This window comes from Sorex araneus, chromosome 2 (assembly GCF_027595985.1).
Source record: "Sorex araneus isolate mSorAra2 chromosome 2, mSorAra2.pri, whole genome shotgun sequence".
Taxonomy (NCBI): domain Eukaryota; kingdom Metazoa; phylum Chordata; class Mammalia; order Eulipotyphla; family Soricidae; genus Sorex; species Sorex araneus.
The window spans coordinates 318,793,333-318,815,650 of record NC_073303.1 but is presented as its reverse complement, the minus strand read 5'-3'; the positions used below and the strand labels follow the sequence as shown (position 1 = coordinate 318,815,650).

Below are 22,318 nucleotides of genomic sequence, written 5' to 3'. Positions count from 1 at the left end.
TCACATACTACCTATGTTTATATAAACTTGATGATTTTAATAGTTAAAACTAACATGATAGTTTCTTTTTAATGTTTTCATTGTGTATCTATTCTCTATTTTTTAATAGAATATGTGGTAATTATGTTCCTTTGTAAAAAGGAGCCTATTAGAACTGGAGAAGTAGTACAAGGGATAAGGCTTGCATTCAACCAATCATGGTTCCATCGCTGGCAATGCAGATTGCCCTGAGCGCCTCCAGGAGTGACCCTTGAGCAAAACGTCAGGAGTAAGTCCTGTCCACAGCTGAATGTGGCCCAAAAATGAAAAAGGGTAATAAATTTTAAACCGTACAGGGAGGCACTAATTCAATCCAGTAACTTCCTCATGTGCTCTTCTCAAAGTCTGCAAGGGCTCTCTGCTGACCTGCCCCCGTGACTCAATCACAGAGACTCATACTTCTACTTGTCTCCTCAGGGAAAGAAAGTCCTCCAGTAAGTGATACCCCAGATGATGGTGATGAGCCCATGCCTATCCCTGAAGACCTTTCCACCACATCTGGAGGAACACAGAGCACCAAGAGTGAGAGAGGAGTAGGTGAGTTGGGTCTGACAATCAGACAGTTGACCGTATGTGTGTTCCTATTAACCCTTTGGCTCCTTATATCCTTCCAAAGAGACTTATCATATGACATGACTCATGCTATCTGGCTTGCTTTCAACCTCATGTTAAGGAAATTTGGATTAAAGATCAGCAAAAGCGTATCTTGATGTATGAAGATGGAAAAACACTCATGGATTAACCCTACTGGGAGATCCACTCATAGAGCAAATAACAGTTGAAGAACATGATGCCACAGGGAATTGCTGCTATCTCTGTCCTCAGTTCTCAGTTTCCTTGAAGGAATTTCAAATAGCTCTGGCAAATAAGGCTGTTTTCTCTTTAGAGCTTTAGCTAAGGAGAATTCACCATGACTATTTGATATTATCTCTCTGTTTTGTGTGTTAAATTTCACTATAATTTTTATAAATTGGAATATTTAAATGTTAAAAGTACATATAGATAATATTAGAATATCCTTATCTGCTTTTTCCACAAAAGATTGGTGAAGAAGTTTCCATACTTTTTCCTGGATAACATGCTTGTTCCTTAGACCAACCTCTTAATTGTAAGAAAGAAGCAAAGGTCCAGAAAAATTCATAGAATTACTCAAAATCAAATAGCAGAGTCATAATTAGACTCAATTTCTTATCTGAATACTAGTTTTTACTGCCTTATATCTTGTTCTCATGAGAGAAAAAAGAAGTGAAAGGTTAAAATATCTATTTTACCTTTAAAAAATTTTAAAACCTGATATATGGAAAAAACATTTATTTTCACAAAGATTATCATTAAAGGATATGCAGGTAAACATGAAATAAAATGGATTACATCTGGATTGGCTACATATGACTTCACAGTCAACAGAGCAATGTCTGCAAAAGTTTTTGAGTTAAGAAAAGCATCACATTCCTTCTTTCAACAGGACATACAAAGGCAATAACTAAGAGCTTATGCTGTTATCTATATATGTATTAGAAACTAAGTCGTCTTTATGTATATATATATGTATATATATTTTAAATTTAGCTACAGTGTATGATCAGATAATAGAGATTCCAGCCATTTTATTTAGAGGAACCAAAAAACAAAGACACTTATAAATCATTTTCCTTATTAGAAAATGCTACTATAAATGGAAGAGTAGATGAGAAAATAAACACAACAATGATCTAGCCTCTCCTTTCTACATTTTCAGGATTTTTTTCAAAGCTGCCACACAAAAGAGTATGCTTTGTTGTTGTGCATTTGTTTTTGAGATTGATTTCTATCTTCTGTAAGGGATACTGGTTCAATATACTTGGTACTGCTACAATGTCCCTTCAAAATACACATAAATCAAAAAGCAAATGTAAATAAAAACATTAAGTCAATGACAACGAATATGTAAAAGAAATACCAGAAATAATAAAATATCCAACTAATCCATATTGCCACACATGTTTCGTTTCTGGTATGGATGCTGTTCTTACCCTTTCACACATGAACAAATACCTGTTGATATTAATTGGACACAGAGGAAAGGTTTAAGAACCAAAAACTACTGGAAGTCTTGCATGTATATATCCACTGGCATTTAAATATCAACTGAAAACTCACACATCAGAATTAGGACTACAGGGAAACCAGGGAGTTGTCCCTTACACCTTACAGTTGTGCAGTCTTCCGTCATTTCCCTCTAACATCTTTAGAGAACTGAAAGTCAGGCTTATTCCTGGAGAGTAAAGAATAGCTCAGAGTTCACAACTGTTATTGTAAATGCCTTCACAGTCTCCTATATGTATCATCCCCGTGCACTTTCTATTGTTGTGGTGACTCTTTGTTAGAGGTCATCACATTCCTGATGGTCATTTCCAACCAGCTTTCAAACTTTGTTCTAGTTGCAATTCCCACTTCTCTTCCTAACACAAACCTGGTCGGGTGTCACTATGGAAAAGAAGAAAGTTGGTAATTTCTCCAGGATTTGTTCCCAATGGTCTCTCACATGTGATATGGTTATCATTCTGTTTCTCCTGTCATGGGAAAGTTTATAGAGAAAAATTTCAGTGTTGTAAAATTCAAAAACCCTATCAATCTCATTACTTACTTTGTTTATTGTCATGGCAGTTGCTGTCATGGCCACTTGACCAACAGGAAAAACCACTGAAGTCAAACTGAAGTGCTGCTTTACAGCTCTCCAGTGGGGGCCTCAGAGCCAAGGGGCAAGAACTAAAAATGACATTATGACACCAGAGCAAAAGTGGGAGGATGTTGGAGTAGAAAGTCAGTGAACAAGTTGGTCTTAAAAACCAAAAGCAGGAAGAGGCATAAATAGGATCAGTGACTATTCACAGCCACCAAGGTTTAGATTCATCCTTGACAGTTCTTAAGGAGATAATGTAGCATTGAGATGGGTGATAGATCATTTATTCATTCATAATCTTCATCATCAAACCAATTAAGTGTGTGTTAGAAGAAAATATAGCGTAATAGCAGTATTATCAGATGACAGAAAAAGAAATACATTTGAAGTGACATTTCCTCAGCTACATGGGAAGGAGTCAAAAGAGCAAGAGTGTCAGGGGCCGGAACACAGGAAGTTAGAAAGAACTCCTCCCTGCACACAGCACTGGAGCAAGAAGAGGAAGTGGCTGGAGGAGGCAGGACAGAAACACAGCAGTTAGGGAGTGGTAAAGGTAGAGTCAGCCAGCTAGAGAAGATGCAGCTGAGACACGGCAGCGCCAAATCCACGCTCCCTCTCTGCCTCGTGTTTAGAATTCTCAGTCACCTTTATTCTCTGAATGTCAATTTCTTCTTTCTAAAGTGGCAGTTAGAATAAATCTCATCTCAGAATGTCTTCAGGGGTTGGCTAAAAACCATGAGCATGCTTTACTAAGTATCAGCCAAAGCAGTGGTTTCACATCTCACTGCTTGCTTTAGCCAAGGTTGAAGGGACACTCTAGTAGTCTATTACTTAGAATTTTTCTCATGAGTGAAAACAGTGTAGAGGAACAGATATCAGAGAAATAAATCCAATTTGGATCTAGTACTCTTTGGACTCCATTTTATTCTAGGTCTAAATAAGAGGAAACTTGAATTTAAGCGCAGCTTGAAGAATTTTAGTTAGATATGGAGGGTAACTTTTTTAAAATCTAATAAACACTCATTCTTCTTAAGTGGTCTCTCTAAAAATGAGAGAAATTTTGCATCTCTGAAGTGATTGTGTGTGGAACTGCTTGAAGCAGAGGATGTACTTGGTGACCTCTTAAGGCAACCCCAAATTTACTCACTCAACCACTGCACGCATATAGACAGTGGAAAATAATTTGAGATTTCTTCTGGAAATTGTTGACCAGGATCTCTTAAAAGTGAGGTGGAGGGGGGAATAGGGTTGTTTGTTTATTTGTTCGATAGCAACTATGTCAGAATAGGTAGGTCTCTAAAAAGAAAGTTGGTGCTTTGTACAAATTAAAGTCTAAAAGCTTCTTTTCAGTTGCTTTATTTCTCTATTCAGACCACTTCATTGATGCCGTGCACAGGCACAAGGCAGAGTGAAGGTTTGTGTGAATTGGAGTGTATAAATAGTGATGGTATATACCTGCTTTGTTCCATTCTACTATATGCTTTTTACACTCTGCTCTCCTATATGGCCTCTTCCCAAATTTGAGAGGTTATGCCATTGTGTTAAGGGTGGATTTTACTAGAATTTAGTTATATCATCTCACAAGTTGTGTTTAGAAGACATAGTTCTACACTGCAGGCATACTTTTCTCAAAGTTGAGTTCACACCTTAGGACTTTTCTATTTAATAGATTGACCAACATGTGTTTCATCCTGGCCAAAAAAAAATGGAAAGAAAAGAAAATGCGAAAATATCTATATTTCTCTTTCTCTCTCCCTCTTTCTCTCACGCTCTATCTCTCTCTCACACACACATACACACAGAGAGAAAGAGAGACAGAGGGAGAAAGAGAATACAAGAAAATAATTAGGTGTGTAAAAACTTATTTATGTCTTTTTTAACAAAGCAACATTTCTCTACTGTCATCAGTTGGGAGATTAAAATTTAAGAGGATCCGCATATTTATTTTTGTTTTATTTAGGAGCCATACTTGGTGGTGCTCAGGGTTTACTCCTGGATATCCTCAGGAATCATCCCTGGTGATGCTTAGGTATATGGTGCTGGATATCAGCCATGAACAATCCTGTGCAATCTCTTCTGCCCAGTTTTTTTTTAAGTCTCACCTTCATTTTAGATGTTAGGCACAATGCCAAGACAGTCCTGAGGCATGGGCTGTCAAGTTCTCCACAGCCTGAGAGGGAAGTGTTTCAGGATGGAAAGAGAAAGCAGTGGCTTTTGTCTAATTGGAGGTTGGGCAGCAACCTTTTGAGCACGGATGCTAAGCTGCTTATCTAATCAGCAGTTAGAGGAAGTTGTCTTTATCTGTGAAATGCATCTCTTTTGAAAGATAAACCCTCTGTTAGTTGGGGAGGAATATTATCTAGCAGCATCTGAGCAGTAGCTGCAGTTGAGCTCAGATCTGTTCAGAGGGGATGTGTGTAAGAGACAAAGAGTGAATACAGTTTGCTAAGAAGCAAGTGGTTTGGTGACTTCTTTTTTAGAGGGTTTTGTTGTTGTTGTTCTTTCTCTATAAAGAATAATTTGGATTCTTATATACCTTTATGCTGAAATTTCTCTGTTTTTCATAGTTGAAGTTATATATAATTGTTTTGGTGATCAGGGTTTTTTTTGTTGTTATTTATTATGCAAGTCACTGTTTTCATTTAAGACTGTCCTGTAAAGACAGAGCTAATGCGACCATGACACATCCATTCAAAACAAGTTGATTTCTTTTGTAAGACAATAATTGTTTTTAGTTATTCCAAACATAAAACATAACATTAAAAACATATTTTGCCTACCATCTCAGTGTTTTAAGTTTTAAAGAAAGTTTATAGCTTTCAATTTAAAAGTATTATATTGCCTCTACTTTGTAGGTTAATATGAACCATTAGAAGTCATAGTCTGTGTAGAACCCCATGGTAAAACAGCAAGTTAAAATAAGTAAATTTATATTGTATTAGGTGAGACAATTGGAATAATAATTGTACGAGTGTGGTATAGACATATATAAGAGCATGCTGCACAGAATAAAGAACATTCCTAAAGAACATAGTAAAACTGGTGTTTGTGTGTGAATATGTGTGTATGATATCTCTGGTATAAGTATACATATAGGAGATGTGGTATATATATATATATTTAGTTTGAGTGCTTGATGTATATAGGAGTAATTCTGTGTATCTTTGGTATATGTGTGCATACTTCATGCAGCATGTCTGATGTATGTCTGTACATATAGAGAAATGTGTGCATGCATGTGTGCCATGCATGCTGCTCATATGTATCATGCATATGCCTCTTTGGTATTTATTACTGTGTACATGTATACATGTGTAATGTGCATGGTGTCTGTATGTATCTGTGTATGAAGGTGCCTGTGTAGTATATGTTAATGTGGAATAAATATGTATGGATGCATATATGTGTTGTGTGTGCAGGTGAACACAAGTGTGTGTGATGTTTTGTCATTGAACAGAGACTATTAACTGGCCTAAAGAAGACTTTTGCTTAGAATCAGTCTGCAAAGTATCACTAAAATTTGATACCCTAGCCTGCTAGTCCTACAGGCCATTCTGTACCTAAGAGATGACTTACTGTCACTATGGTACAAGAAAAATACCAATAAGGGTGAATTACAAGAGTTATTCCTAAGAAACATGCACATGCAGAGAATAGAAATTGGTTGGTCATCAAGATCAATAGTGAAGTTCTCACTAATCACAGGAAGACTGGCTGCATAGAAGAGGCCGGCCAAAGCAAGATGGTGGAGAAACCTCATGCAGGTTTGGTGAGGGCATGCCATCTCTCAGGAGAGGAGTTGGCAAGGGAATATGGATTCTACCCTTTCTGTCATGTAAGATCCAGTATGTTAGTAACTGCTTATGTGGGGCTGAAACATAGTTGTGTGCTGAAAGCATCTTTGCCTTAACCCTCCCCTTTCTATGCCCCCTGCTAGTATCACTTTTATCACTTTAGGACTTATACAGATACCTTTAATGATGATTTAGTGATTTATTTGTATGTTGGATTTTCAAACTGCAATTTAGGAAATTCTAGCAATTAAAAGAAATTGATAGACCCTTGGCTGAGTCAGACAGCCAAGACCTTAGAATTAAAGGTTTAAGACTGGTGAATAACCACCATTCAAAGCAAAATTTACTTACAAGAACTTTGAGTTTTTTTCCAAGAATGGAGAAGAGGAAAGATTGTTCCTAGCTGGATTGGGAAGTTGGGAGAGGACAATGGGGGAAGGACTTCTTGGCTGAAGTTTGAGGAGGAGTGTGACAAGTAAATCATATTTAAACTCAGGGAAAAAAGTTATGGGTAGATAGAAAGAACCTCTCTCCCCCAGAAAAGGACTTGGAGGGGAGTCTTTCTGATGTTTTAACCTAAAGAATTATCCTTCAGATCAGTATTGTGCTGACAGTTCATCCTGCTGACAGTTAACAGGGAGAGTATTCCTTACCTCTGCCTGTCCTGGGAAATGGAACTAAGAAATAGCCCTTTTAGTAAATTCCTATCTATTACTTACTAGTTGGGCACTTTAAATCAGAGGATTACTGGGGCTGGAGTGATAGCACAGCGGGTAGGGCGTTTGCCTTGCACGCGGCCGACCCGGGTTCGAATCCCAGCATCCCATATGGTCCCCCGAGCACCGCCAGGAGTAATTCCTGAGTGCATGAGCCAGGAGTGACCCCTGTGCATCGCTGGGTGTGACCCAAAAAAGCAAAAAAAAATAAAATAAAATAAAAATAAATAAATCAGAGGATTACCTTCTAGTTGTTGGGGCAGCAATGATTTTGTTAAACAAAATGGGAAATGTATAATGAGTTTTGTTGAATATGAACTCTAAAAAAAAGTTTATAGCTTGCAAAACAAAACTTGTAAGAATTCAAAAGAGTGGGTTCTAGTTATTTCATGATGTCAGTTGGGAATAACAAGAGAGCATCTTGGGGGATAAATAAATGTGATTGTCTAGTGAAAAAAAGACAAAAATAAATTGTTTGATTTGGCTAAAATCTCAAAAAAGGCAGAGAATTGAGGCAAAACAGGAAATGAACAACAGAAGGTAGTAGAGAAAGGATTCAGGAGTGTGTTTCCTCCAGGTCATGACCCAGGTTATAGTGTAGAAGAACAAGAGTGATCAGTAAGACCAAGAAAATAACACTGTGGGTGATAGAAAAATTAGGCATGAAAAAGTGCTAGAAACAGATTGAATGCGTTAGGAAAGAATTTTCTGGTTGATATTTATAAGGCAATATATGCAACAATGTTTGAAGGCTAATTGGAAGACTCGACTTAAGAGAAAGTTTTTAAATATAAAAACCCAGGTGGCATCCCAGAAAACTGTCTTAGCTTTCCAGAAGTTAGGCATGGTGCTCTATCTTGACAATTTCCCACCTGGAATGACTCCCACTGCCCGAGTGGGGTCCTCTTCTAAAGGTCTAATCAGACTTTACATGAAAGATATCATTTTTATCCCACAACCTAAAATAGCAGTGTCTTTGTCTCTGTTCTCATCCTGTTTGTCACCATTTACACAGAAAATATTCCCCTTAAATGAACTTTTCACCATTTCCCTAGTACCAGCATCTGGACATATTCAGCTTTTCAAGACATCTAAAACAATGTACTGGATGGTTGGATGGATGGATGGATGAATGGATGGATGGATGGATGGATGGATGGATGGATGGATGGATGGATGAAATTTTTGTCTGGTGGGAAAATTGGTAAGAAAATAGAACTTTGAAGGAATATAATTTTAGGTTCATCTTTGAGATGCCTTTAGAACATATTCTTAACTGTAAAAATTGGTATTTAGTCAGAGAGAGGTCTTTATTTACTGAGACTGTTATCTCATTGTGAGATATTTAGCCACCCAAATCAGAATTTGTCCCAAAAAGTTTCCATATAATTCCCAGGTGTTTTCAAATTTTAAATTTCCAAAATTCCAGTTTGAAGTCCTACCATTCAATTTAATAATTTTCATCCTTACCTGGTTCAGTGTATCTCACTCATAGAGCCTTCAGAACAGGTAATTTGGGGCTCACAATTTGAAATTGTTTTAAAATATAGACAGCAGTGCTCCAGAACCTGATGTATGAATTAAAAGAACAGAAACACCTATGGAAAAACTGGACCAGAAAAAGTGGGAAAGCTCAAGCTTTTTTCAATAACACTTCATTTCTCCAAAAGTAACTTTTGATAATAACTTTGAAAAGTTAATTATTTTGATTAAAAGGAACCAGTATTATTTTCACTTTACTCTAAAAATTAAATTTATGACCATATCATACTTGATTATTTTATAAAATTGATGAGTCGTATATGTATATCAAATTAAACAAACAATATACCAAATAATATGTCAATTAAATTAAATAAACAATTAGATAAACAATATATCAGTCATTAGAAAAAAAAAAACAATTTGGTACCAAAGCTTTTAGTTCCAATTTTGTTTTCTGCTTTGTCCCATCTGTGTTGAAAGAATTGTTCTGTGTATGAAACAACCAATTGACATTTTGTTAACTTTCCTTCTATATGGGGTTTCAGAAAAAAATGGGGAAAAAAGGCTTTGAGCTGTGGTTGCCAGTTGCCACCTGTGCTCCTATCTGGTTAGGACATTTTCTGATTTGGGAAGTATAAATATAACCCAGGAAAAAAAAAGCTTCCCCTCCTTTTTATGCAAAAGCAGAAAGAGCAGAGCCCTAACCATTGCCCTGAAATTTTCCCCAGAACCAAATAAAGTCAAGGTAGATGGAAACCTTGTTTGAAGGGTCAGCCAACACCCTCCCACCTACGGTCTAGAAGTTACCCTCTCTTCTTCTTCTTTTTTTTTTTTTTGCTTTTTGGGTCACACCCCGCAATGCACAGGGGTCACTCCTGGCTCTGCCCTCAGGAATTACCCCTGGCGGTGCTCAGGGGACCATATGGGGTGCTGGGAATCGAACCCGGGTCGGCCGGGTGCAAGGCAAACACCCTCCCCGCTGTGCTATCGCTCCAGCCCCCAAAGTTACCCTCTCTTCTAAAGTGTGGTTAGGTCTGATAAGCCTCATATTCCTCATCAGGAACAGCAATTTGCTACGGAATATCTGCTTAAAAATTTAAATGCTCTCTCTGTTAGGACCTTGGAGGTAACAGAAACTTACAGGGAACATAAAAGTGTGTTTGAGTTCATGGTGTGCTGGAGCCAGCAAGGGTCACCCATATTTACATATCCAGAAAGGCTACTAGATTCTTGATCAACTCTTGCTATCTTGAAGTCAACCTTAGTTGGAAGATTTTCTCCACAGAAATCAGCATAATGCTGAAAAGTTGGGGTTTGGGAGTTTTATTTTTGACAACTGCTTTTTTTACTGCACCTCATTGACCTAAGAAAAGTTTTAAAATCTTGACAACCACAAGAAAATTTGAAAGAAGGAGTTATTATGTGAATACTGCACACGACTCCGGGGAAGATTGTGGACAGTAAGGGGTATATATAGTCTGTCTGTCCAAGTGACTCTTTGCTGCTGGTAGGGCATTAAAAATAAGGTATAATATTATAATGTCCATGGGGTCATACCCCGTTAGAAAATTATTAGAAAATGATTCTGTTTTTTTATGAGATACTTTTAATACTATTGTTAGTTTGGTTTAAGAAACTTTTTTTAGTTTAACGAACTTTAAAATGCAAAGTAGTTGTCTGCATTACACTAACATATTGTAGTGATTTTCCAGAAAAGCATTAGCTACCCTATGTGCTTTAAAACATGGGATTGAACACGGTCTTCTCAAAGTATTTTTCAGGTTTGGGATTAAATACAACTCTCAGGTATCTGTGTAGATGTCGGAGTGACCTCTTAATCATCCCTATGTATGCTGTAGTTTCATTTCTCAGTGGGGACTTAGTGAGAACCCAGGAACTGGGGAATCAAAAGGCAGAGTGGAATGCCATGTTCCATGTTTCTGCTTCAAAGCACCTGACACTTGCAGAAACCTGATTAACCTAAGAGCCATGTGGCACTTCCAGGAGTTGAGCTGCAAAAGACTTCAGCACAGCAGGGCCCCTGGCCAGGAGAGCACTTCCCCTACCAGGGAAGTGGCTGCAGGCTGTGGATTTCCACTGAAGTCACCCCGGCAGGATTCCGGTGAAGCCCTGAACATCCGGTGTCTTTCCCCACCACATTGGTTGATCAATGGAAAACCACTAACCTGGGGTCCTTGCTACAGTTACTGGGCTCTTAGCAAATCAGCCATTTTCCTTTAAGATGAAAGCCTGCCACATGAAAGGTAAAATCCTGTTTAAATGAGGAAAAAAATAAACTTTTAATATAGGTTCAGAGGCAGTTGAATGTCTAGTTTTATTTTTATTCTTAGAATCTGGCAGCAAATACTTTGACAATATCTCTGTACTCGGGTTAAACCTGAAGTGTTTGGCAATTAAATTGTGCCTGTAGAATGCTCCCAGAATGCTTCTATTGGCTTCTAAAGCTTCTGTCTGCTCCCACCAGAATATTAAATAATAACAATTAACTGTTACCCAGAATAATGACCTCCTCTGTAATCTTAGTGTTTCAGTTGAAACAGTTTTGACTGAGATTCATGTTCAGTAGTAAATACTGTCATTTTAAGTGAAGCAGTTATGACCCTAAGAAAAATTATTTTGTCATTATAAAAATGGCACTTACAATTTTTTAAGTTGTTACTATTATAAACATATATATCGTTACTAACTTTTATTTTTAGCTTTAAAGCTCAAGGTGATAAAAATTCTGTTTGCACATTTGCTTTACTCTTTTCACTCAAAAACTATTTGTTATTATTGACTAAATGCCTGCTAAAAAGACATCCTTAAAAGCAGCCTGCTCTGTATATGCACAGACACTCTCTAAAGACTTTCCAGTAGGTCCTAGGAAGTTGATATTTGCTCCTCAAGACACAAGACAGCTTTGATTAGGGACAGAGATTTTATAAATGAATGATAGATGGCATTTCTGGACATATTGTGAAATATGGGACTCAAAAGTTCCTAGGTAGCACTGTCCAGTGAAATTATCATGAGATTTCAATATATCATTTTTCTGGTAACCACATTCAATGAGAAAAATAGCACAGAAGGAATTTATTTTCACATATTTTGCAATATATGAAAATATTAGCATATGTACCCAAATATTATTGTTTAAACTATTGTTAATGAGAATTTTGTCCTATTTTTGTACTGAGTTTTTTTTAATCCAGTATATATTTTATACTTCAAACTCATTACAGTTTGGATTAAACCCATTTCATGGACTCAGTAGCTATGTGTGTGTGTGTGTGTGTGTGTGTGTGTGTGTGTGAGAGAGAGAGAGAGAGAGAGAGAGATGTATAGTTCTATTTTATGTTTTAAAAAATATTCTTAAATTCTTGCTGAAATTTACCCCCTCTCCAGTTATCTATCAACTCTCTAAAGTTGCTTTTAAATTATTCTTCTTGAAACATTTTCCTAATTGTTATCAAAAGTGAATGCAAAAATTTCTTTTTAGTTCTTCAATTTGGGGCCACATATTATTTAGATAAACTAGGTACAGCCCAAAATGTATACATGTAGGGGGCTGGAGTGATAGAACAGCAGGTAGGGCTCTTGCCTTGTAGGAAGCTGACCAGGTTCAACCCCTGACATCCCATATGGTCACCTGTGTACCACCAGGAGTAATTCATGAGTGCAGAGCCAGGAGTAATTCCTGAGCATCTCTGGGTGTGTGACCCAAAAAAAGTGTACATGTGAAAAATTAATTTTCCAAAATCGCAATAATTAAATATATCAATACATCATGTTTAGAATTAGCTTTTATCTTTTCATTTAAATCTCAAATGCTCTTTATTGTCATTTGAGGGAGTTATACATCTTTTAGAGATTTGTTGAATGAAGCAATTGCCTTATAGCCACAATGTAAATCTCATGAGAATGCAATTCTCATGGATGTAAGGGAAAGAGGTGTGGTGGGAACTAAAAGAACCAGTCTTTAAAACTGGACACCATTTTTACTGCAAAAAAAAAAATAGTGGAGATGAAGCATCTTGTTAACTTCCTAAAAGATGCTGCTGCAACCTGATGTAGCAACGGGTAGAGTGGTGAAGGAAAGGCTTTTTTTTTTTCCATAGTACAAAAGAGATGTAGCAAGCTACCCAAACAGCAGCCTGACAGAGCAAACATGATGTTTCACCTCAGCACCCACATCCCACAAGCCCATGCAGTGGACACCTACCGCTTGATCAGTTTCATTGTGTATACCCCAGAACTCAACCTCCCTGTGTAAAGGACACAGCATGCTTGCTAACTGGTGCTCTTGTGTTTCAGGAGACAGCATGTGCTTAGGTGGCTGCTACATTTCTGAGCACTCTGTGACCCAGAGACGAACATCCAGCAGCACAATTCAGACTGTGCTCTCAGTAGCCTTTGATCTTTCCCCATTTGTTTCCTCTGTCTTTCCTTCTTCTCTTTGCTTCTTTCTCTCCCCTGTCTCTCCCCATTTTTATTCCTTTTAATTCTTTGTCCTCCTTTTCCTTTCCTTTTTCCTTTTCTTCTTCCCTTCATTTTCTCCTTTCATTCTCTCCCATCTGTCCGTTTTTCCTTCTTTCCTCTCTTCCGCCCTTGTGCCTTATTTTCCTGCTTACTATTTTTTTCCTTCACCACTGCTTTTGATAGTTTTATCAAGGTTATTTTATTTGGGTCCATGAAACAATGACTAAAGCCATTTGCACCCAAATGGGCAATTTTAGGAGTTAAGGCTTCCAAGGTCTTACACACTTGTGTTCTGAGTAAAAGTCGTGTGTAGCTGACAGTGACACAATGAGGTCACAACCTCTGTGGTTTTGATAATTGGGAACTTAACTAGACAGGGATTACCTGGCTCAGAAGTTGTTGATAAATAGAACTACTTCTTTGCACAAAAATGTTTGTATCAGAGTTTTGGGAAAAGGTCATGGTGAAAAGGTTGCTGCCTCTAGCTCTATGACCTTAGCTCAGTGTACTGTTTTTAGGGCTAAAATGATCAGAATCAATGCACTGGACAGTGTGGGATCTCTATCCTTGAATACATGACCTGAAAATACTATTGTTTTGTTCAGAATGTAGTTGTAAGATAGTAAGCATTGTTTTCTGGTATGACTTTCTAAATTTTTCATGATGAAACAAACTTACAGGATATAAATCAGTTGTTCACAGTTCAATCTTTACCCAATCTGTGCTCTGGCAAATATATTCTACAGCTCAAAACATTTACCTCAGACATCTGAGCACATTTAGAAATTGCTATCTCATGCATGATCACCAAAAGGTAAAATCAGTGTAAAGAGACCTAGAATGCATTCATCTAGCATTTGCATGTAAACTACCCCAAAGAAATGATGGATGTTTGTATCTGAACTCAAGATACAGGCAGTAACTAAACCTTCTCCTTCTTTGGCTTCTTCATCATATAGTATAATATGGGGAAAGCAGAAACGTAATGAACATTCTCATTAATATACTTTTGAATAGGTTTGAACTATGAGGGTTCTCTTACACAATATTTAAAAATTTTTTATCTGCAGTTATGCACTCAACTCAGGTGTCCAGTGGTTGATCCCATGGATGGATCTGCTTATAGAAAGGCAAGGCCAATTCCAATTTATGTAAATATTTTTGATTTGGCAGGATAAGATGAGGAGAATTTTGTGCTCTTGTTTCCCCTGATGCTCGGGTATAAAGTGCATTGAAAAAATACTCTGTTCTTGGGCTGGAGCAATAGCACAGCGGGTAGGGCATTTGCCTTGCACACGGCTGACCCGGCTTTGATTCCCAGCACCCATATGGTCCCCCAAGCACCGCCAGGAGTAATTCCTGAGTGCCAAGCCAGGAGTAACCCCTGTGCATCACTGGGTGTGACCCCCCAAAATAAATAAATAAATAAATAAATAAAATTCTTGACCAGACGATGTCACCGGTCCTATTTAAAAAAAAAAAAAAGACTAACTATAGAAAGAGATATAAACATATCAGGATGGAGTTAAAAGTCCAAAGCTTCAGCCATCAGAAGAAAATAGCATAGGAGAAAAGGGAGCAATATTTATACAGCTAAGGAGAAAAGTAAAATCATCTAAAAATCAAGTCAGGGGGCCAGAGAGAGAGTACAGTAGCTTGCCTGGCATGTGACTGATGCATGCTTCATCCCTGGCACTCCATATGGTACCTCGAACCTGCTAAAAGTGATTCTTGAGTCAAAGCCAGTAAGCCCTGAGCACAGCTGGGAATCACCTGAAATTTTTAAAAAATAATAAATCAAATATAGATGGGAAAATTAATGGAAATGTGTATTTTTAGTTTTCCTGTAAAAATGGAAACTTCTTTTCATTCTTGAATTAATTTAGGTCACCTCTTGGTCTTTTTCTAACCCTTAAGGATACAAATAATCCAAAGTTATTGCACCCTTGTATCTCAGTAATTATAGTATGTCCTGCACTAAATTGCTATCATTTTAAAGTTTTCAGACAAAATTCAAAAATTAATACTATGAATTAATTTTTCCTATGAATTCCTATAAATTGAGATGAAATCAAATTATTGATGACATGTTACTCAAAACTATATTGTCTTCAAAGTTTAATAATAGAATCACAAGCCCTACTAGAATAGATGCAAAGGGGAATTGAGTGTAGGAACAAGTTCCCTCTTCAAGGAGAAAAATTGATGCATATGCTGCAAGTAAGCAAAGAATTACATTTTCCAGCTGGAAGTGAAGTAGCTCATACAGTTTTGGAGTGGTATCAACATTTTAGAATATCAACAATGCAAGAGAAGGTACTGGAGATGGCAGTTGAGCTAGTTTTGCAGAATCAATCAATTAGGTCAAAATTCGTTGCATAACTACTTTACCCAGCCATCCTACTAACAGAGGGATGACGAAGAAAGATGTTTCAAGGGTCAAAGAGTTTAGTTGATCTTTGAATAAAGAAAAGAAACAGATGAGCAAAGACAAAAATAGTGAAGAGAGAAAGTACAGAATACGTTTTCTTTCTGTCCCAGGGACAACTCTGCTTTTTTGAACATGTTTGTTCTAATTAAACAAACATTTAGTTTGATGCCTTGAGGTGCATGGCTGCTTCTTATTGAATGTGGACTAAATTATCACTATTTCATTCCCCTAGTGAAATATTAACTGGTTCTTCTGTCTCCATATGAAAGAAACAAGTAAAACTTAGGAAACCTAATGGTGTTAACACCTTCCTTTATCACTAACATCTATATCAGCCATATACATTTTGTTTGATCAATGCTATGTTGTCACCGTAAGGGTGAATAAAAATCCCGAGTACATAGACCATCCCAGATGCAATGCCAGTGATGATCACTATCCATAACACTCAGTATCCTAGGCAGATTACGGACCAGTCTGTTTGGACACCTAATAAGACAGCCTGCTTAAGTTTGTAGACACACTGGTTATTTAGAGAAGTCTAAATGGCATGTATTATTTAGAATATCCTCATAGCCATCTGCAATATAAATACCTTCCCTTAAGGATGACAATCCTTCATATCATTGTAATAGTTATACCTGTCCTCTAAAAATTGTCTCCTCATGTTTACTATTCCTTTTATAAACAATGAAATGAACATTGCAGTGCACTTGTTTTACTCCTCCTTACTCCTCTCTCTTTAAACACTGTTCTCAATTTGTCTTGGGAGGGAGAGTGAATAAAGTAGGACAGTTCAACCCTACCTCTGAAGGAACCAGCCTTCTTCTTAATATACCTTTCCTCTCAGATATTCACTGTAACACTGTCATCCTGTTGCTCATTGATTTGCTCAAGTGGGCACTAGTAACATCTTCATTGTGAGACTTGTTACTGTTTTTGGCATATTGAACACTTCACGGGTTGCTTGCCAGGCTCTGCCATGCAGGTGAGATATTCGGTAGCTTGCTGGGCTCTCCAAGAGGGATGGAAGAATCAAACCCGGATCAGCCGTTTACAAGGCAAATGCCCTACTCGCTGTGCTATCGCTCAGTATTAGATATTATAGAAGATAAACTGTCTAAATTAACTCTAATCTCAATGATTTACCACTGTTATTTTATAAAAGCATGGATATTTAATATCCACATAAGTTTCACATAGTTTTGACCTTTATCAAATATTCTAGTTCTATAGAGTAGAATGTTTTATTTATTTATTTATTTATTTATTTATTTATTTATTTATTTATTTATTGCTTTTTGGGTCACACCCGGTGATGCAGAGGGGTTACTTCTGACTTTGCACTCAGGAATTACTCCTGGCAGTGCTCAGAGGACCATATGGGATGCTGGAAATTGAGTCTGGGTTGGCCGCATGCAAGGCAAACGCCCTACCCACTGTACTATCGCTCCAGCCCCTGTAGAGTAAGAATAGACTAAGAATAGAGTCTTTGCTCACCTCCTCCAGGTGCAGCTCATACTTGCCATGTACTGGTCTTAGACCTATGACACCACGACCCATTTTCACTGTTAGCTAAGGCCAGGCATTGGTTCCTCAGTGGTTTCTTAAGAAGTAGCCCTCCTCCTCTGTTTTTTTTTGCCTTTGTTATTTGGATCTAAGGATACACTCTAGAAATCATCATTGTCAGCTTTGGTATACTGTGTTTCATTTCAACCCATTAGATTAGATTCAATTCCTAGCATTTCAAGGCATTGCCAGAGGTGATCCCTGAATGCAGAGACAAGAGTCAGCTCTGAACACCGTCCTTCTTTGGTGACGTTTATTTCCACAGCTGTTTTAAGAAGTGGCTGACAGAAAACATGGCCTTGAGGTCATTCCATTTCTGAGATCCGCAGTCTCTCTGTTGGTACAAACCTGTGCAAAGGAAACCAGTGCCTGATGGTTTATCAGGAACTCAGGATTAAAGTCAAAGTCTTACTTTCAAACATTGAAACCGATGTTTCAGCAAGTTTCATAAAAGGAGTAAAACTTGTATCATAGATCAAAATTAAAGCAGAAAAATGTGATTCTACCCCTTGGAAATCACTTCAGTTCCAATATATTCCAGGTGAAGTTATTTTGCAAGGAGCGGTATCCATTCAGTTGAGATTTTTTATTTGGGTTTGATTTTTGGGTGTTTCTTTTTTCCTTCTTGGGTCACATGCCATGATTCTCAGGGATTACTCCTGCCTCTGAACTCAGGAATTACTCCTGGCATTGCTCAGGGACCATGTGGGATGCCAGGGATTATATCCAGGCCAGCTGCGTGCAAGACAAAAGCCTACCCATTGTACTATCACCCTGGCCCTCCATTCAGTTTTTAACTGAATTTATTATTCACGTTTTTGAGTAAAAGTTATCTTTACCCAAGTCAGCTCATTTCCTCAATCCACAACTATCAGAATTTGGGTGCCAGAGTGATAGTACAGGAGGAAAGGTATTTGTCTTACACTTGTTCAACCTGGGTTCAATTGCTGGCATTCCCAAGCACTACCAGGAGTGATCCCTGAATTTAGAGACAAGAGTCAGCTCTGAACACGACCGAGTGTGTTCCCCACCTCCAAAAAAAAAAAAAGCCCAAGAGCATCACCGAATCATTTCAAACCTCTCACCCTACAAAATAAGAAAACTAGAGTTATCAGAATTCGCTATAAGTATCAAGTGAGTCTCATAATTTCATGAATCATTTAAGTACAAGTGCTTGACCATAGATATGTAGAGAATTTTAGAAAGCTTAGTAAGAAGGGAATCAAAGTAGAAATATGTTTTACAGTAATAATTGCAGGAATTTTTCTCTGTGACAGTTTGTACTATCCTTATGATTTTTGCTTCCCTTCATTCTCCTTTTGCTTATACTTCACATACTTTGGATCAGGAAGATTGCATCTCTAGATCCACAGAGAAATGAGAAGCATTTTATTGTAATTTAAGTATTAATATAAGTTTTTTATTTTAATTAGAAATGATAATGAAAATTATGTTATTTTCAGGATCATTTCCAAGAGAATTCTCATTTCAGAGAGACTTAGCCTGTTGATTTCTCATCATTTAGTTATGCCTTCCAAAAAGCTAAAAAGGAGGTTAGAAAAAACCATTGCATGAGTTATTAGTTCTTTGCTTGACACTAGAAGTGACATAGCAAACTTAGCAGAAGTCATAGAAAAGCATGAAACCTTGTTGAGAAAGAAAAATGATATTTTAAATAATTTATTTAAAAGAGTTTTCCTACAAATTAGCTGTTAGCAAAATTATCATTTTAAAAATGAGAATTATGCATATATACAGTGAGAAACAGTTACGTGAGGCACATTCTTTGAGGTAAAACACCTCTTTGAGGTGCTGTTTCCTCTTTACTGTGGTAGCAAAATTAGAACAAGAGAGCAATATTCTTGGAACAATGGGCATCATTCGTAACAGCTACTAAGATGCCATCCACTGAAAACTTAGCCCAGCAGCCATTTTGTTTGTGAATGAACAAATGGAATTGTTATGACAGATGTTACTAAAAGCAGATACCTTTGTGTAGAAAAATAAATAGATCTTAAGATAGCACCAAAAAAAATTAATGAGTGAATTGTTATTTTTGTTATTTATTTAATTTATTTACAACCCATTGTAAGAAAATATGCCAGAATCATATGCTAATGATGTGAAGAGCCTGTGAAAATAGGCTTACTACCAAAGAGATAGAAATAGAGTTCACTTGTCCTGGCAACATGGTTTATCTAATTATTTCTTAATAGCATGGGATGAATAAATATTGCTCTCTCTGTGTTTTACAAATGAGAAGCTTTCCTAGCACACAACCAGCCTCCGCCACTTTAGAAGAGGCAGTAGAATTGTTGCCCGTTGCTCACCTTCTTGGGTGCACACTTGATTATAATGAGGTTAATTAACCAACCTTTAAATAATCCCATACACACACACACACACACACACACACACACACACACACACGAAGCCGGGTTTTCTGATTCTAAGTCTCCTGTTTTTATTTTTATTTTTAGATGTTACCATTTTGCATTTTAACTCTGTATGTCTATAATCTTTGTTATCATCCAAGACAAGGAACATACTAAAAATACTGATATTTGAAATGATACTAGAAAACTGGTAGAAAAATATTGTCAAGCTATATACGAAGTCCAACTCCTCCTGTGTCTTAATTGAACTTGTAATAAGAAGAGAAATAAGGAGCTTAGTAGACGCAGCCCAGGTCTTCCTGGTGAGGAAGGATTTAACCAGAATGCTGGAGAAGGTCTAAATAAAGACCACAAAGCAAATAGAAGTGGAATCTGTTTTGTAGAAATTGTGTAGGCTTTTTAAAAGACATGACATAGAATCTCCCTAAGAATGGTATAATTTGGGGGAGTACTAGTATGAAAAAATATTTTGGCCTTGGTTTCTGTGGGGACAAAAAAAAAGATTTAGGGAAATCTGATATCAGTGAGTGTTTTCCATAGGCATTCCTCAGATATGTGAATGATGTGGGGAGTTACTACACAATGGCCACTAGTTTGAAGAGTTTCTTCTTTTCTATCCTCCTCCTCCACTTCTTCCTCTTCCTTCTCCTCCTCCTCCTCCTCCTCCTCCTCCCTTTTCTCCTTCTTCTTCTCTCTTTTGAACACCCAGTGGTGCGAAGGCCTTACTCCTGGCTCTGTACTCAGAAATTACTGCTGGCAGGGCTCAGGGGCTATATGGGAGCCTTGAGGTGAAATCGGATTGGCTGTGTAAGATAAGTTCCCTACCAACTCTAATATCCCTTGGCTCCTAAAGCATTTCTTCTTTTAAAAAAATATTAGTTTAAGAAATACAGTTAGAGTAATATTTAAGATTGTAGTATTGATATACAGTTACCTCATCCCATTACTACCAATATTTGAAGCATTTCTCCTATTACCTTTTGTAATAGAACATTCAGCATATCTCCCTCAATGGAAATCCTATCACATATAGGTTATTAAACCTAATCTTTTAATTCATATTAAGGGATCTGTGAGTACTGAATGTTGGATATTCCATACAAAGTTTGAGTCAAGGCTTTGGCAATAAAGGGAGTCTTATTTTCTATTTTGTTCAGAAACGTCACTTGAAAACACCATACTTGTGCAAGAAACAGCCTAATCAAAATCAGATTTGATAGGAAATAGGCATATGAAGTAATAATGAGCAGCTGTAGCTTTGGGATGGGTCCTGAAGCCAGGCAGACCTAGGTTTCAATTCCCATGGGCAACCATGTGGCTTTGAGCCACTCCCTTCCCAAAGGCAATTGCACCAATAGGACTGTGGGTGGGAATCCTGTGGATACATATCATGAGGAACCCACATGACATTCCTTCTACTGTTTCTCAGTAAGGTGTTCTTCACCATTGTTGCCAGCTTTGGGGCTACAAATGCCTGGTGTTTTCGAGGCTCATCTAGGAATTGAATATCCTGAACAGATTAGATTTTTATACACATCAATAGTTCATGAATGATCCCCTCACCTGAATTTGAGAGCATTCATTTGCAAATGATTTTTAAGCTGGATAGTGAATTCTCAGGAAGAACTTGAGGCAGGTGGATAGAAGATAGATAAATTGGGTTCTGATAGTAGGTTACATCAATAGACTTTGACAATGGCCTGACATCATGAACAAATAACTGCCTCCTTCTTTACCGTTAGAAATGTGTCACTGAAGTGTGAAAATATTTATGCTGTTAGATTTCCCATCATTTTCTGTTCTTTCATTCCCTCTCATTTGCATTGGTTACTCATAAATGGAGATCTTTGGTATGATTTGTACAACCGTTCTGTGAGCTGATCTGTGAAAAGAAATCTCCTGACAAACTAAGCAGTTGGTGCTACTTTGTCCCGGCATGCTGGTTTCAGTGGTTAGCTCAAAGGCAGTGCCACAGTGGGCCTTGCCTGGGTCACCCCAGATTAGCAAGTAGATAACAGTGTGGGCTTCTAACTTAAAGACCTGCTCGAAAAAGCACTAGTTGTGCTTTTCGTATAAATTCACTGTCTTAGCACAATGCCTTTAGTTGTTAAATTCAATTTATGTGAATATAACCAACCAATTTAAACTTTCCAAATTTTAATTGAGTTTATTGAGATATTCACATCATAGTCACCAATATGAGCTTTCTCTTAATATGTATTAAGAGGGCTTCTAGCTCTTTTTTATAGAGAAGAGTTATGGATTTAGCCATATACTAACTAGTTTATCTCTATAAGCAATCATATAACTTAGTAACTTTGAAAAACTAACTTTTGCATGAATATACTTTCAAGGTTGAAACACATTTTATTTCATCATTTCCTAGAAGGGGCACTGAATTTACCCATTTCCTGTTTTTAATCTCAGAATGTTGTGTATTTCCTTCAGATCTTCTTTCCTGGCACTAAGACCCTGGAAACAACTGACAATAAACCTTTTACCTTTACCTATAGTATATGCACAGTGCACAGAATTATAATCATATCCATAATATCTTTGCACAGAAATGAAATTATAATGAAAAATTTGCTATCTCTATCATGTATGAAATCATTCCACAATCTGGCCAATGAGTCATTCATTGCAGCAAGGGTTACTAGAACTCCTCTGATACCTGGAGCTGAAGCTAAGACTGAAATTAGGTTCAGCATTCAGTTGATAATTCATGTTTGAGGCCATCTTGC

At 37.3% G+C, this 22,318-nt stretch overlaps 1 protein-coding gene across 1 annotated transcript in view; it reads left to right on the top strand.

Annotated features, from left to right (window-relative positions):
• Positions 1-22,318, top strand: part of IKZF1 (IKAROS family zinc finger 1) — a 94,377-nt gene that overhangs the window by 22,044 nt on the left and 50,015 nt on the right. The window contains exon 3 of the mRNA XM_055127590.1: positions 457-576. Coding sequence (XP_054983565.1) covers positions 457-576 — 120 coding nt within the window. The remainder of the gene's footprint in view (positions 1-456; positions 577-22,318) is intronic.